The sequence below is a fragment of the Elephas maximus genome, chromosome 23, assembly GCF_024166365.1.
Source record: "Elephas maximus indicus isolate mEleMax1 chromosome 23, mEleMax1 primary haplotype, whole genome shotgun sequence".
Lineage (NCBI taxonomy): Eukaryota > Metazoa > Chordata > Mammalia > Proboscidea > Elephantidae > Elephas > Elephas maximus.
In genome coordinates, this window is record NC_064841.1 from 2,183,116 (window position 1) to 2,200,746 (window position 17,631).

General features: G+C 38.7%; 1 protein-coding gene across 1 annotated transcript in view; it reads right to left on the reverse strand.

Annotated features, from left to right (window-relative positions):
- The window catches only part of RSRC1 (arginine and serine rich coiled-coil 1), a 382,940-nt gene that overhangs the window by 64,678 nt on the left and 300,631 nt on the right, over positions 1–17,631 (reverse strand). The window contains exon 7 of the mRNA XM_049867089.1: positions 13,764–13,832. Within this exon, the coding sequence (XP_049723046.1) occupies positions 13,764–13,832 (69 nt within the window). The remainder of the gene's footprint in view (positions 1–13,763; positions 13,833–17,631) is intronic.

The window sequence follows — 17,631 nt, forward strand, 5'->3', positions numbered from 1 at the left end:
GCTTCACCAAGCATGATGTCGTTCTCCAGGGACTGGAACCTCCTGGTAACATGTCCAAAATACATGACATGAAGTCTTTCCATCCTTGCTTCTAAGGAGCGTTCTGGCTGTACTTCTCCCAAGACAGATTTGTTCACTCTTCAAGAAGTCCGTGGTGTATTCAGTATTCTTTGCCAATAGCATAATTTAAAGGCATTAATTCTTCTTTGGTCTTCCTTATTCACTGTCCAGCTACTGCATGCATACGAGGTGACTGAAAATACCATGGCTTGGGTCAGGCGCACCTTAGTCCTCAAAGTGACATCTTTGCTTTTCAACACTTTAAAGAAGTCTTTTGCAGCAAATGTGCCCAATGCAACGTGTAGTCTGATTTCCTGACTGCTGCTTCCATGATGCTGCTTATCGGTCCAGTTGTGAGGGTTTTGTTTTCTTTTTGTTGAGGTGTAATCCATACTGAAGGCTGTGGTTTTTAATCTTCATCAGTAAGGGCTTTACTTTCTTCCTCACTTTCAGCAATCAAGGTTGTTCCCTCTGCATATCAGAGGTTTTAAGGAGTCTTCCTCTAGTCCTGATGCCACATTCTTCATATAGTCCAGATTCTCAGATGATCTGCTCAGCATACAGAGTGAACAAGTATAGCGAAAGGACGCAACCCTGACACATACCATTCCTGATTTTAAACCGTGCAGTATCCACTTTTTCTGTCTGAACAACTGCCTCTTGGTCTACGGGCAGGTTCCTCATGAACAGAATTAAATGTTCTGAAATTCCCGTTCTTTGCAACGTTATCCATAATTTGTTATGATCCACACAGTCGAATACCTCTGCATAGTCAATTAAACACAGGTAAACATCTTTCTGGTATTCTCTGCTTTCAGCCAGGGTCCATCTGACATCAGCAATGATACCCCTCCTTCTACCTCCTCTTCTGAATCTGGCAGTTCCCTGTCAATATACTGCTGTAACTACTTTTGAATTTTCTTCAACAAAGTTTTACTTGCGTGTGATATTAATGATACTGTTCGATAATTTCCACATTCTGTTGGACATCTTTTTTTGGAATGGGCACAAATATGGAACTCTTCCAGTCAGTTGGCCAGGTAGCTGTCTTCTAAATTTCTTGACATAGATGAATGAGTACTTCTAGCACTGCATCTGTTTGTTGAAACGTCTCAATTGATAATCCATCAATTCCCACAGCCTTGTTTTTTGCAGTGCCTTCAGCGCAGCTTGGACTTCTTCCTTCAAGTACCATCGGTTCTTGATCACGTGCTGCCTCCTGAAATGGTTGAACGTCTTCCAGTTCTTTTTGGTGCATGACTCTGTGTATTCCTTCCATCTGCTTTTGATGCTTCCTCAGTTGTTCAATATTTTCTCCATAAAAACCATCAATATTGCAACTCAAGGCTTGAATTTTTTAACTGGTCTTCCTTGTGGGAATATGGATATTATCCTATCACTGATAGCATTGTACTTCAGGATAGATCTTAAAATGTTGTTTCTGACAATGAACACGACACCATTCCTCTTCAATTTGTCATTCCCAGCTAGTAGAACACATGCTTGTCCGATTCAAAATAGCCAATACCAGTCTATTTCAGCTCACTAAGGCCCGGGATATCGACGTTTATGCATTTCATTTAATTTTTGATGACTTCCAATTTTCCTAGATTCATACTTCACACATTCCATGTTCCTATTACTAACGGTGTCTGCAGCTGTTTCTTCTCATTTTGAGTCGTGCCACATCAGCAAATGAAGCTCCCAAAAGCTTTAATCCATCCACATCATTAAGGTTGACTCTACCTTGAGGAGGCAGCTCTTCCCCAGTCACCTTTCGAGTGCCTTCTAACATGAGGGCTTCGTCTCCAGGCACTACTATATCAAACAATGTTCTGCAGCTATTTATAAGGTTTTCACTGGCCAATTTTTTTAGAAGCAGATTGCCAGGTCCATCTTCTTAGTCTTTCTTAGTCTGAAACCTGTTCACTAAGGCTGACCCTGCTGGTATTTGAAATACCGGTGGTATAGCTTCCAGCATCACAACAACATGTAAGCCACACAGTCTGACAAACTGACAGATGAGAGGTGTACCTAGCTTAATAAACTCTAATCAAAGATGTAATGAAATATGTCAACTGTATATATATATATACACACACACATATATACACATATCATTTATAAACTGTAAATTTCACATTAGCTAGAGCTTTAACACATAGTTATATCCTAAGTAAGAACACTTAATTTCTTCTAGAAGTTCACAAGTACTTCCAGGGAAATGATCTATAATCAGTTCAGAATTATTTATAATGGTCATACAGAATGCCAATTTAAAGAAATCTAGTCGTTTCTAATTTTGAACGGCTTAATTTCATTTTCTATGACTACAGTATATGAATTTGCCTTTAAAAACTTGTCCTAAGAAAATTCCAAAAACATGTGAGGAATTTACTACCTCCAGTTTAACTGTAATCACGGGCTAAGGCAAGGTATGAGAGCGATTTGGATTACGGGAGAAATGTAGGCAAAACTATGCCAGAGCAAAGTTTTTCATTAGTAGGCAGAATAGTAAAAAAAAAATCAGCGTGGATAAATATTGTTTTGTAAATTTTTTTAGTTGTACATACCGAAACACATGTATAAAAAAATCCCAAAACCAAACCGTTGCCGTCGAGCAGATTCCAACTCACAGCGACCCTCTAGGACAATGCCCTAGAGAAAATTGAAAGCATGCAGAATTTTTTCTTTTCTTTCTTTAGCAAGAGGCTTACTTAGGTTGTTTTAGAAAGGGAAGACTTATTATTTTCAATCTTCAAAGGAGATGGTAGTCAGGGGCATTTCTGACCTTAAAGTTCTCAGAAAGATAATAAATAGAAAACAATCTCTGCCTGGAATTATGAAACAACCTGTTTTTAAAAGTCGACTTGATTAAAAAATAAATCATCTATAAATATGCTGGGTAGGAACAAGGACTGGGTAAAATTAAATAAGATAAGAATTACTAAGAACACCAAAAATATTGCTGCCACGCAACATCGTTTTTCATTAATCGATTATTTTGGTGTTTACTTAATGATGGGTAACAGAGTGGAATCGTTACACTGTGTTTACATACACAAGTGTTTTTGTTCTTTTACATAAACTACCCCAGTGTGTATTTATCTGAGAAAACTTGAAATGCTTTGGGTCTGAAGCCTAATGAGCATCCATGTTACCGTGGAGCCCACTCTCCCTGGGTCAGCAGAACCACAGCAGGGCTTGGTCCACATACCAGCAATTATGGCTGCATCAATTGTATAGGATTCAACAAGATGACTGAATCCTCTCTGTTCCTCTAATCCCAATAATTTCTTACCATTCCCAATGTCTCTGAAGCAGTCTTCTACAGCCTTGGAGAGTCTGAGTCATCCTAGCTTAAAAATTCATAGAAAACTCTGCTACATCAGATTTAATGTCAGTCTATAGAAAGACAAGGCAGGTATCTGAGTTGTCTGTTTCTTTTAGTTACACAGGTATTAGATCAATTAAGGCTTTGTCACAAAGGCAAAGTTTCTTCCTTTGAAACCAGAATGAGACGCCGTTAACTTGAAGAGGAAGCAAGGAGCTGTCTGGATCCCATTATCCTTATCGCCCCAACTCTAGGCACTGGTACACCACCATCACCATTGCTTCTGCTCCAGCAGTAGCAGCTGACCTTTAGGGAACACTCAGTACGTACTGGGCTCTGTGTTAAGGGCCTTGCTGTTGTCATTATCTGGTGCCACTGAGTTGGTTCCGACTCAGAAAATGACTGTCATGGATAGAATTGTGTCCCCCAAAAATATGTGTCAACTTGGTTAGGCCATGATTCCCAGTATTGTGCGGTTGTCTGCCATTTTGTGACTTTGCTACATGTTATAAATCATACTCTCTGCCTGTGGTTAAAGAGGATTAGGGTGGGATGTAATACCCTTGCTCAGGTCACATCCCTGATCCAACGTAAAGGGAGTTTCCCTGGGGTGTGGCCTGCACTGCCTTTTATCTCTCAAGAGATAAAAGGAGAGGGAAGCAAGCAGAGAGGGGGGACCTCACATCACCAAGAAAGAAGCACCGGGAGCAGAGCGCTTCCTTTGGACACAGGGTGCCTGCGTGAAGGAGCTCTTAGTCCAGGGAAAGATTGACAAGGAGGATGTCCCCCAAAAGCCGACAGGCAGAGAAGGCCTTCCCCTGGAGCTGATGCCCTGTATTTGGACTTCTGGCTACTAGACTGTGAGAGAATAAATTCCTTCGTGAAAGCATCCACTGGTGTTATCTCTGTTACAGCAGCACCGTACGACAGAATGAAACACTCTCCAGTCCTGTGTCATCTTCACAATTGTTGCTCTGTTTGAGCTTGTTGCAGCCACTGTGTCGATCCACCTCGTTGAGGGTCTTCCTCTCGTTCGCTGATCCTCTTCTTTACCAAGCATGATGTCCTTTTCCAGGGGCTGGTGCCTCCTGATAACATGTCCAAAGTACATGAAACAAAGTCTCACCCTCCTTGCTTCTAAGGAGCATTCTGGCTGTACTTTCAAGACAGATTTTTTCGTCCATGATATATTCAATATTTTTCACTAACACCATAACTCAAAAGCATGAAGAATATCCATTGGTATAATCCAGGTCTGCCACTGATAACTTCACTCAGTTTTTTGCCTGCGTCTTTATTTCACCTTCATTCTTGAAGGATATTTTTGCTGGGCTTAGAATTCTAAGTTAGCAGTTATTTTCTTCCAAGTCTTTGAAGATATCATTCTATTCTATTCCTACTCCAGTGTTGCCATTCAGAAATCACTTTCCAATCTTAGTATCTGCTCCTTTGCATATAAACTATTTTCTATGCTGTTTTAAAATTTTCTTTTTGTCTTCGGTTTTTAATCACCTTTACTATAACGTACCTAGGTGTGATTTTATTTTATATATCTGCTTGGAGTTTGCAGTGCTTCATTAGTTTGGAGCTTGATGTCTTTTGACAGTTTTGGAAAATTCTCAGCTATTATCTCTTCAAACTTTGCTTCTCCTCAACCTCTCTTCTTCTGGGACTCCAATTACATTCATGCTAAATCTTTTCATCGTGTCTGCCTTTTAACCTCCTTCCTGAATTTTTCTTCCTTTTGTATGTCAGTGCTTCACTGAAGATGTTTTCTTTTAATCCTTCTTCCAGTTCTCTAATTCTTCTTTCAGCTCTGTTTAGTTTGCTGTTAAGCTCCAGTGAGTTTTTTATTTCAATTATTTTTCAGTTCTATAATTCCCCTTTAGTTCTTTTTTATAGTTTCTATTTTTTTTTGCTGAAATTTCCAGTATTTTATTTTATTTCCATGAACAGATTAAGCAGTGTAATGATAAAGTCTTTGTCTAACAACTTCACTATCTTGATCCTCTCTGAATCTGTTCCTATTGAGTGGTGTTTCTTTTGGTCTTCTTGTTCCTTGTAGTTCTTCATCTTTTCTTGTCTTCTCATATGCCTGGCTATTTTTAATGGGTGTTATATAGAAAAAATTGTAAAGATTTATAATCTGATGTTTAGGATAATGTTACCTTCTTCCAGAAAGGATTTATATCTGCTACGGTAACTGGCTAGGGACATTACAGATCCTGAATCATCTTAATTCAATATGGAATTGAGATGATTAAAAGCTCAGCTTTGTTCCCTATTGGGGGCCTGTCCATTTCTGTTTCATCCCTACTTTTAGAGTATAATTCATTAGGATCTTATCCTAAAGCCTGGTTTTACCAGAGTTTTCCCCTCCTTGATGGGTCCTGAATCCTAGTGTTTGTTCCTCTCGCCCCATGAGTCTCTCAGTAGCTCTCCCCAGAGTCTCAGCCTCTCAGTTGCACCTTCCAGAATTGGCAGATAGTACTACTGGAATCGTCTCTAGGGGACACTGCTTCCAAATTCTGAGCTTGCCTTCTGAATATTCTTCCTTTCCTGGAACTTGGATGCACACCTCTCCATACCTTAGTAACTCTCTGATGCCTTCGAACATATGTTTTTAATATTTTTGACCAGCTTTTCCATTTGTTGTCAGATGGAGGTGAGTTCAAATGAGCTAGTCCATGGTTATCCTCATCCCATACGTTTTGATATGTGGTACTTTCATTATGGTTCAATTCTTGACATTTTATCATTTCTACTGTGATTTCCTTTTTATCTATGAACCAATGAGAAGTGCTGGTTGAAGTATATTTGAAATTAATAAAGAGTAACAACTAAAATTTTATAAAGTTTGTAAAATGGTTTCTTATCTACTGTGTCAAAACTATAGTCTTAGGGATGGTAGATAAGTGATTATCAGCCTTGTTTAACAGGTGGGCAAACTGGGTTCAAAGGGACTACGTAACAACACGCAGATTGATTCTTTATTTGAATTTACTCTTTTATTATTTGTTTTCATGTTTATTTTCTGTGAGGGCAGGGGCCCTGATTTTCACTGTTCTATTATTATTCACATAGCTTACTGTTAATAGTACTCGGCAAGTAGTGGATGTTCAGTAAATATTTTTTTAAAAAATTAATAGAAGTTACTAAAGAAATGAATGATAAAAAGATGACCAATATGCTTTTCCGTATTGCAATTTTGAATAACAATAGTTTATATTCAGAAGTACTATGCCATTTAAATAAAAACAAAATCCATTGCCGTCGAGTCAATTCCGACTCATAGTGACCCTATAGGACAGGGTAGAAATGCCCCATAGGGTTTCCAAGGAGCAGATGGTAGATTCGAACTGCTGACCTTTTTGGTTACCAATCAAGTTCTTAACCGCTGCACTACCAGGGCTCCTGTCTTTTAAATATTATATATAATTTAATATTTATAACAGTTCTAGGCAGATTTTACCATCTTTCCCACATTAGAGACACTGTGGGATTAAGTAATTTATTTGGTCACAAAGCCAGAAAATGGCAGAGGCAGGACTTTGAACCTCATTCTCTTACTTCAGCTAAAAAAACCTACGGCTGTTTCCACTACACCAAAATTAACTCCTTATATTGCAATGGCTTCCCTCAGTTATTCCCAGGAGTGCACACTGTAGGGTACTCACCATGTACCTGTCTGCTTCCTAATGTTTAATTTACATTGGAAATATCTGATTGAAAAGAAGGGCTAAAGCTTTGAGTTGGTTTTTAAATTTGTGTTTGTAAAGAACAGAAATATTTAAATTGATAAGGAAATACATGATAGTTGGACACTGGAAGCCTAACCATGGTTACAGATATCAGTATATCTGCATTCCATGTACTTGTACAACTTGCTTAAAGTCCGCAAAATGTGATCCATTAGGAATACAGCTGAATGTATACAAAGCAAAAGCATTACTGCTGAGCAATTAAGACAATAAGGAAGGATTTCTTGCTTTGTAACAAAGTTAAAAATTAATTAGCACACATTTGGAAGTATTGGAGCCGGGGAAGCAATAGACGATGCTATATAGTATGACAGATAAAGGTATATATAAAAGAAAGATTAAAAGTATTTAGCAATCATGTTTTTGTAGACATGGAATCACGGGAACTATAAAGGACAAATCACTGCTTAGGGAAGTAAAAGACAGATGGCTAAGCTGAATGATTGGGTGTTCTTAAGGGATTTTTGACTAAACAGGAACTTGAAAAAATACGAAATAAAGCAACATATTCAAGCTAAACAAATTGCTTTTCGTTAAAAATAGTCCTCTAATATTCAAATTAACATAAAACGTTAAAAGACTATGTGGTTCTCTGTCATCGAGTCGCTTCTGCCTCATAGTGACCCTATAGAGCAGAACTGCTTGATAGGGTTTCCTAGGCTGTAATTTTTATGGGAGCAGATTGCCAGGTCTTTTCTCCCGTGGGGACTCCAGTGGGTTTGAACTACCAACCTTTCAGTTAGTAGCTGGGTGCTTAGCCAATACGCCACCAGGGCTCCTTTAAAAGACGAGACAGATATATTTTTAAAATACATTATAAAAGACGTATGACTATTAAATCTGATATGCAGGAAACACAAATTTCCTAAAGAAATATTTTAAATCTAGTAAAGAAACTACCCAAAAAAGTAAGACAAAGGAGGAAGGAGAGCAAATTTTCAAACGCTTCAATCTAAGAAAGAAACAATATTGCGTATTATAAGGTTAGCCAATTCGGGACGGGGGCTAGAAGGTCAATCCTCACTTCTCTCTAACCCACTTACCTCAACACGGCAACTGGAAAAACAGTGACCCCTAATGATATCCCTGCGCTTGTCAACTTCACCCTTTTCAACTTCACTCCAACCCTTTCAGAAAGGGCCTCCAGAAAAAATAAAGGATACCTCAGAGAACCCCAGCCCTACACTTTTCTCTGGGTCTTTGGTGAGGAACCCCAGTGTAAGCAGGGAAGGGATTATAACAATTCTCTCTCAGAGTGAGGGAAGACCAGGTGCTAAGTGTGCTTTATGCAAGGGACCTCAACACACTGGCATGACCATAAAGTCTGGGAAGGGCACCTGAGAAACTAGATGCTGGGTGTGGAGAGGAAACTTGCATAAACCAGCCAGCCCCCTTGGGACAAAAGCAGATAGTGGTGTAGGAAAAGGACATAGCTTCTATAACAAAACATGTCTCTCTCTGACTGGAGTACCTCAGCTGCTGGGTGTCTCTGAAACTCATTGAGGGCAACCTCACCTGGGTCCAGCTCTAGCTGAGGATGGGAAAACTTTAGAGTAAGCAAATGCTTCCGAGCCGGGGGCTAGTGGGGGTGAGGGAAACATAAAGGACAGGGAGAGACAGAATCAAATCACCTTAAACTTGAACACTGATTTTAAGGGCTGCATACAGGCTGTTTAAAGAGGAAGAACACTGTGCCAACTCAGGCTTCCTGGGCTTGTATCTTGGTCTCATCATTTCTCACCATTCGACTCCGGCGCACGGCAACCCCATGTGTGTCACAGCAGAACTGCGTGCCAGAGAGTTTTCAATGGCTGATTTTTCAGAAGGCCTTTCTTCTAGGGTGCCTCTGGGTGTACTTGAACCCCCAACTTTGAGTTAGCAGCCAAACACATTAATCATTTGTACCACCCATGGTGCAAAACAGAGCAAATTATTAAACACTCTGTACCTTAGTTTCCTGTCTGCCCTGTAGCACACGGGTAATAACAACACATGCCTCATAGAGTTCATGGGGACTGGGTGAGTAAAAATACGCAGATTACTTAGAACATTGCCTGGTACTTTCTTTTCCTTTAAGCTACTAGTACTCTTTACCTCCACGTCCACCAAAGGATTAACTGAAAAAACAAACAGTGAAATTAAGGCCAATATTTTTTTACTTTTTGTCGCTCAGTAGTGGCAAAAGATTTGATGAATTTACACTTGAACAAATGAGATTTGAGGATTACTCCAAGACCTCCCTTGAACTGATTCATGTTATGTTGATATTACCACTGTCCACCATCCCCATGAATAATTTAGAGTGGGCTGCCTAACACTTGTTGAAACAAAAATATTTGAAATAAAAAACTAACAGATGGGTAGAACTATTCTGAATAAACACAGTGGAAAAGGAATTCAAAAGCTACTATACTTAACACCACAAATAAGAATTCAGATTAGAGAAAGGTCAAAATGCAAAGAAAGACTATTATAAATATATTTAAAACATAACCCATTGTCGTTGAGTCAATTCCAACTCCTAGTGACCCTATAGGACAGAGTAGAACTGTCCCATGGGGTTTCCAAGGCTGTAAGCTTTATAGAAGCAGACTGCCACATCTTTCTCCCCAAGAGTGGCTGGTGGGTTCCGACCACTGGTCTTTTGGTTAGCAGCCGAGAGCTTAACTGTTCAGTCACAGTTAGAACCCTTAAATGCACACTATGTTAAAGATAAGAATAAAACATAGAAAATCTAAGCAGTTATGCTCAAACATTCAGTAATAAAGAAACTGAATGAAGAGAAAAGGCTGAAATGATTTTTAGTTACATGTTTTAAAAGCACAGTTGTAACATGTTTAAACACATATAGGGAAAAGAGAAACTGAAAGTGAAGCATTTATTAAGTCAAAGCAGAAAACAGAAAATAGAACTGAAAGATTTAGTACTGTTCATTTTTCCCAAAAATATAACCTAGAACTTTTAAAAAGTATTGATTTTTACAGAAGGAAACTATAAGCCTCAACTTTAAATACTTAGTTGACCTTTACTAAGTGATGATAAGCTTTATAGAATTCAACGGATGTGGAAAGAGTTAGAAAGTAGATGGTCCAAGAAAGAGTGCCCACCACCAATATTCAGTACGTGGAAAATGCCTCAGCTACACACAAGGACAATGAAATGCACTCTATGGGGGTCCTGCAATTCACAAGGTAGAAGGCAAAGTAGTCACCCTGGATGAGTTTTGGTGTGTAGCCTGACCTTTATCTTGGATACAACACTTGCAAACATAACTACGATATTGATTTAAGAACACTCAGAGGAAAGAATTGCGTAATGGTCAGAATGAACGTGCAAGGCACAGATCTTGCTACGCTAACACAATGGCTTTTTCTGAGATAACAGAGAGTGGATACAGGGAGCTGGGTAGACAACATTTATCTACATTTTAACAATGCTTTCAACCCTGTGCTGCATATCAGCATGCTGAGAAATTAAGAGATGAATTGTATAAACGATGTGACAGAGTGAATTACTAGCAGCTTACAGACTGGAAATAAAGGGTTATTCTTCTTTCAGGTGCAGACGTACGTGCATATAGACACGCTGATGTATTTCAGGTTTCAATTTGCAGCTAGACTAATCATATGAAATAAAATAAATGTAGCTTATACATTAATCATTTTCAGGCAAAGGATCATTTGATAGCATCCAAGTATCTCAACAACTCATGAGAAAGAAAATTCTGGAAATAAAACAACGACGACAAAGAGACTAGCTATTTACTTTCACTTAAAAAATATAAGCAAAGGAAATCTACTGAATGAAAAAGAAAACACAGTGTCTATTAGAAGTACAGGTCATGCCTTCTACGGCACCAGCTGAATTTTTCTTCAACATTTGTGTTTTAACTTTTCTGTTCGATGAGCCCAGTTAGGTTGGTAAATCTGTCTGTGCGTTCCCTGGTTTGTTTTGCGCGGCTGTAACGCACCCCAGCAGGAGCCCAATGGGGGAAGGTCCTGTCTTAGAAAAGGGACATAACAAAACCCAGGGCCCAATTCAGACTCAGAGAGACCCTGTAGGACAGAGTAGAGCTGCCTCATAGGGTTTCCAAGGCCGTAATCTTTATGGAGGCCTACTGCTACATCTTTCTCCAAGGGAGCAGCTGGTGGGTTCGAACTGCCGACATCTGGGCTAGCAGTCAAGCGCTTTAACTGCTGAGCAACCAGCGCTCTGACATAATAAAGATGGGCTTCATTTTCAACAATGTTATTTGGAATCAACTGCAAGTCAAAGCTTAGCTATTTAAGCATGGACTTAGAAGAATAGAAGGTAAACTGACCATTCATTCATGCCATCCTTCATTCACCCATTCAGGAAACTGAGAACCTACTATGTGCTAGGCACCACGGATATAACAGTGAACAATCTAAACTCTAAGGCCTCTATAATTCTGGAGTTTACCCTGTAAGATAAAAGACTTGTAAAGACGCTCATTGAAATAGCTATGATGGGAGCCCTGGTGGCACAGTGGCTAAGCAGTCCACTGCTAACCAAAAGGCCCACAGTTCGAATCCACCAGCTACTCCTTGGAAACCCTATGGGGCAGTTCTACTCTGTCCTGTAGGGTTGTCATGAGTTGGAATCGACTCAATGGCAATGGGTTTATGATTGGAGGAATGCTGCTTTTCCAACAATTCTTATGTATTAAAATGGAAAAAGTTACTGTGTATCAGAGGCTAAATACAAGGTCAGCTGGGCTTAGTGGAAAGTAAAAATATTGGGATATTTTCAACAGAATTATAGTATAACTTTCAAGTATCTATAGTTACTTGAAAATTTGTAGAGTATCTTTTTTTAAAGATGCTTAAAACTAATTTACTGAAAAACAGAGACTAATAATAATATCAATTGTCAACATGTAAATGAGAAGTTCTTAAGTATTCAAAAAACAGTTTCCTTAAATAGTTCAAGCATTCATATTACATTTCTTCACAATAATAAATCACCCGGCAATTTCAATATCCGTGGTTATCATCGGTGCCATTCTTTTTCAGCTGATTATGACTTCAATTAAGATTTGAATTAATGGCATTAGGCTAATAACTACCATACTGTACCTTCACTGTGTTGGCTGGTAATAAGAACCACACTTGTGATTTACAGTACACCGGGCTTTATAAGGGTCATTAGGCCATTAGTTACATTGATCAGAATACCACACCACACAGCAGAACTAAAACACTGTAATTTGCTTAGACTGTTTTGCATCTAGTAACACATCTGTGTGTACACAGCACGAGCAGAGCTAAAATCAGGTAGATTGCTCCCCCTTAACAATACCAAGATGTGAACTTTAGAGTCAAAAGAAGAGAATTCTACTGATGATTCTTGCCACTGGAATTCACTTGTTTTCTGGATATACCATAAAATTAGTCGATCCAGGACAAGAGCATAAAGTCAGGATTTCTAGGGGTCAAATGGGCCCAGGCTGACAGTCAATCTTAGCACGCCACTACACGCTCACATGTTTAAGTTAGTCCACATTTAGTTTAAGGCTATTTATTTGCAGGGTTCTGCCACCTAAACCTACAGAAGGTTTTCTGGATTTGCTTTGGGGGCTTGGCTCTGATCGGTACTGCCTTTAAGCAGGCTAAACTATCACTCAAACATTTTTGGTTCTACTAAATCTCGGCTTCCCAATGGAAGCTGAAAGTACAAATTTTTTTTTTTTTTTTCTGGTTGTCACAGTAAAAGAAAGGTACTGAGGTAAAAACTTCAACTTTCAGATTTAGAAAATAGCATTCAAAGCCAGGATTTTGGCACAAATTATCAGGGCTTCAGCTTCTTTTAAGCTCACGGAGGAAGTGGTCACTCCACTAATCAGCCAGTAAAGATGACTGTCGATCCAGGCAGATCACCCACTTAACTCACTGACCAAGACTGGCCTGGATCTCGCTTTAAGCACTATAATTCAGAGCAGTATACAGGAAGCCTCCGTGAAGGAAAAGGCAACATTTTCAGTCACGTAAATCTCAGGTAGCAAATTAAAAGGAAAATAAAAGTTTGTTAGGGAGATAAAAACGTTTTAGATTTGTTTACATTATAATTTGGGGGGGATGGCTTCAGTGTTTTCAAGGGGGAAGAACAAACACGTAATCCATAAAAATTAAGATGAATTTCTGAATTTGAATTATGACTATTTCTCACATTTATTTTATTATTACTTAACAGCTTTTTAAAAAGACCTGCTGGCAAGAGACATTTTCTTCATCACCGCTAAAACACTGTTAAAAGTTAAATCTACTTCTATGATTTATGTGGATAATTTGTTAACTATAATAATAAAAGTCAGAAGGAAACAAACCAGCTCTACTTTATAATTTTCTGTCTTCCCCACTTCCCAGAACATATAGTAGGATGTCTATAAACTAATTTCACGCTAGGAAACATCCAGGACCTTAAACACAGTTTGATATTGTCACAGTTTGGGTTCACGAAGTAGGCTGAGGTACCCCTGAAGCCATCTGATTATACTCCACGGTCTATGGAAGGAATGGAGAGAATCATGCCAAAGCATGGCCCTAACTACAAAGATTGCTTTGGAAAAAACATACACAGGCCTTTACCTTCCTCCTTTCTTCGTTTTGCTTCTTCCTCACTTCTTTCTTTGGCTTTCAGTGCTTCATCAGCTTTCGCTGAAATGAAAAACAATGAAATTTCGTTTATTTTATGCCCATATTGCAAGTGGAAATGCTGGGGAACGTGGGAAAAAAAAATCATCACATGTTTTTTGTGAAGGAGTCAGAAGAAAGAAACAAAGTGGTTGGAAATTTCAAATACACATTTTAGAACCTTTATTCAGAATAAACATTTAGAATACTTATTTAGAATCTTTGAACTTAATTCACTACAATCTCCGTACAAAAGAGAAATCAACTCTAAGAACATCAGTTTAAACGGTGGCATAGCTGGGAAAGGCTGCTGAGGACGTTACTGGTGACCCGATGTGTCAGTGCCACGCACCCGTCTGAGACTCGGGAGGAAAGCTCTTCAGCTACCATCCATATTTTAAATAAAAGAAGCTTGCAATATCTATGCAGTAGTATCTAATTAAGTAGCATATTATTGTTGTTTCATGGCACATCACAGCTGCAGTTCTTTATTCATGTTATGACAGCATTTGGTAAAAAGAATCTTTTTCCCTCTAGAAGCCTCTTCCCTTATTACTTAATTATCTACTAGTTGCTCAACTGCAGGGGTTTTCACACACTTTACTACAGATGTTAAAGAAGATTAAAAATACACAGCACAGTAACAAGGGACTATCAATATACCCTGTAAATTAATTACATTTCTGTTCTAGCACATCATTTATTCCAAAGCACTAACGTCTCTGAGGAGCGATTCCTCCTTACTGCCGTTCCACTGCCTGATGAGTGAACCAAGTGCAAATAAGTCTCTAACAGCATTACGGCTGATGAAACATTAAGTTAAAAAAGTATTGCCTCACCAAAAGGAAAAGAATCAAACTGTGCCACGTTAAACTTTGGATGAGCCTTTATTATAATGATAATAGCCATGTAAAGTGTGATTTAAAAAATAGACAAACTTACACTTTGGTTTCTGGCTGCATATATTTTTCCTGTACAAAATCAACATATCATTTGGAAAGCACAAAACCTGGTTTAAAAGGAGACTTTAAAGAAAATACATGCTACATACATAATTATTTTTCTTCCAAGTATGATTTTTCTTCACCATCAATATTGACACTTTCTTAAAACATAAAACTTATATAATGGTGTTACAAAGTGCTATATCCAATTACGCAGACATCTGTTTCCAGTTACAAGCTTTTATACACACTTAGACTGCATTTAAGGTCATGAAATATTAAAACTTTTATGCCACTCTGTATCACTGCGAGAATCTATTAAATTAGATAATAAAAACAAACCACCAGTAAGTCTAAAGACTTTTACTTCATTTACACTTTATTCTCCCTGGTAGGAGGACAGGGATAATAGAAATCCCATTTAAATTCAATTTTGGTTATATGTGTAATTGTAGATATACCCCTTGAGTCATGTAAAATGCTCAGCTTATGTTTCTTTCAAATTATCCCGTTCAGATTCACATTCTACTCCTTACAACCATCTTCAATATGTATTAGCAGAGCTCATTAGGCTGAAATTTAATAATGCAAACATCAGGTGGATTTCAAGAACCTCCATCAACAACGTAAGATGGATTGCTTATATATAGCTCTTGGGCCAACTGGGCACAATTTAAATTCAATAAACTACTCTGCCTAAATCTGATTTATCTATTTCACTATGTGGGTTCGTCCTTTCTTACTGATTTGTTGCTCTACGTGGACAATTCATTGGAATATTGTTTTATGTTTTTTTTTTTTTTTTTAAACTGCAAATGGCTCTTGTACTATGGTTAAATATTTTATGTAATTTAGCTTTATGCTGTCAATCAAGATTCCCAAGTATGTATGTATGCATATGTGTGTGTATGTGTATATATATATATATAAAATCTTTTGAATAATGCTGAAATAGCATGTTGTTGTTAGATGCCATCGAGTCGGTTCCGACTCATAGCGATCCTATGCACAACAGAATGAAACACTGCCCAGTCCTGCACCATCCTTACAATTGTTGTTATGCTCGAGCTCATTGTTGCAGCCACTGTGTCAATCCACCTCATTGAGGGTCTTCCTCTTTTCCACTGACCCTGTACTCTGCCAAGCATGATGTCCTTCTCCAAAGACTGATCACTCCTGACAACATGTCCAAAGTATGTAAGACGCAGTCTTGCCATCCTTGCTTCTAAGGAGCTTTCTGGTTGTACTTCTTCGAAGACAGATTTGTTCGTTCTTTTGGCAGTCCATGGTATATTCAATATTCTTTGCCAACAGCACAACTCAAAGGCGTCAATTCTTCTTCGGTCTTCCTCATTCATTGTCCAGCTTTCACATGCATATGATGTGATTGAAAATACCATGGCTTGGGTCAGGCACACCTTAGTCTTCGGGGTGACATCTTGCTCTTCAACACTTTGAAGAGGTCCTTTGCAGCAGATTTGCCCAATGCAACGTGTCTTTTGATTTCTTGACTGCTGCTTCCATGGCTGTTGATTGTGGATCCAAGTAAAATGAAATCCTTGACAACTTCAGTCTTTTCTCCGTTTATCATGATGTTGCTCACAGGCCCAGTTGTGAGGATTTTTGTTTTCTTTATGTTGAGGTGCAATCCATACTGAAGGCTGTGGTCTTTGATCTTCATTGGTAAGTGCTTCAAGTCCTCTTCACTTTCAGCAAGCAAGGTTGTGTCATCTGCATAATGCAGGTTGTTAATGAGTCTTCCTCCAATCCTGATGCCCCGTTCTTCTTCATATAGTCCAGCTTCTCATATTATTTGCTCAGCTCACAGATGGAATAGGTATGGTGAAAGAATACAACCCTGACGTACACCTTTCTTGACTTTAAACCAATCCGTATCTCCTTGTTTTGTCTGAACAACTGCCTCTTCATCTATGTACAGGTTCCTCATGAGCACAATTAAGTGTTCTGGAATTTCCATTCCTCGCACTGTTATCCATAGTTTATGACACATGGGGGACTGACAGACACGGGGGGCGGGGGCGGGGACACATAGCATAGATAATAATTAATTTTAAAAGCACAAATTTAAAAGTTTTACCAATAATCAATATGTTTTCTACAAAAATGAATGAATTTATCTGAAGATAATTCATTTACTCAAATTGAGTCATTAGGATAAACTCCTCATTGATTATTAAGGGACTCTATTTTTTTTTTTCTAGAAGAAAAATCTATTTTTCTTTCTGTCACTATGATTTAAATGTCAATAAGGGAAGAATTCATGGTCATTCATATATGATTTAGTTTTTCCTAATGATTTTTATATTCGGTAAAAGGCAGCAATCCCGTTTGACATATGGGGATACTGAATCTCGTTAGCAGCGCCAAGGAATTTGAGCCCAAAGAGCATGACCGGTAAGCAGCAAGTCCCAGTCTCTATGACTCCTGATGGCTACCTTTGGAATTTACAGCAGGATCTACTCTAAAGCAGCTCACGTATCAAAAGGACTTACACCTTCCACTAACCCTGTGTATAACTTGCAGTAACTTGGCTCTTCCCAGCTCCCACGCGAACAGTCCCTCCAGGCTTCGTTTCCATTACTACCCAACCTGAACCCCAAAATACCCATTTCAATTCCACGCATGTGGCATGCTGAGTAGAACTGCCCCACAGAGTTTCCTACAACCTGTAATCTTTACGGCAGCAGATCGCCAGGCCATCCTCCCATGGAGCCACTGGGTGGGTTCAAACCATCAAACCTTCTGCTAACGACCAAGCGCTTACCGCTGTGCAACCAGGCCTCCTTTCCATGCTCATAAACACCCTCGTTTCTCTCATTCTTTTAACAATCTGTTATCAACACATCTGGCCACTTTTT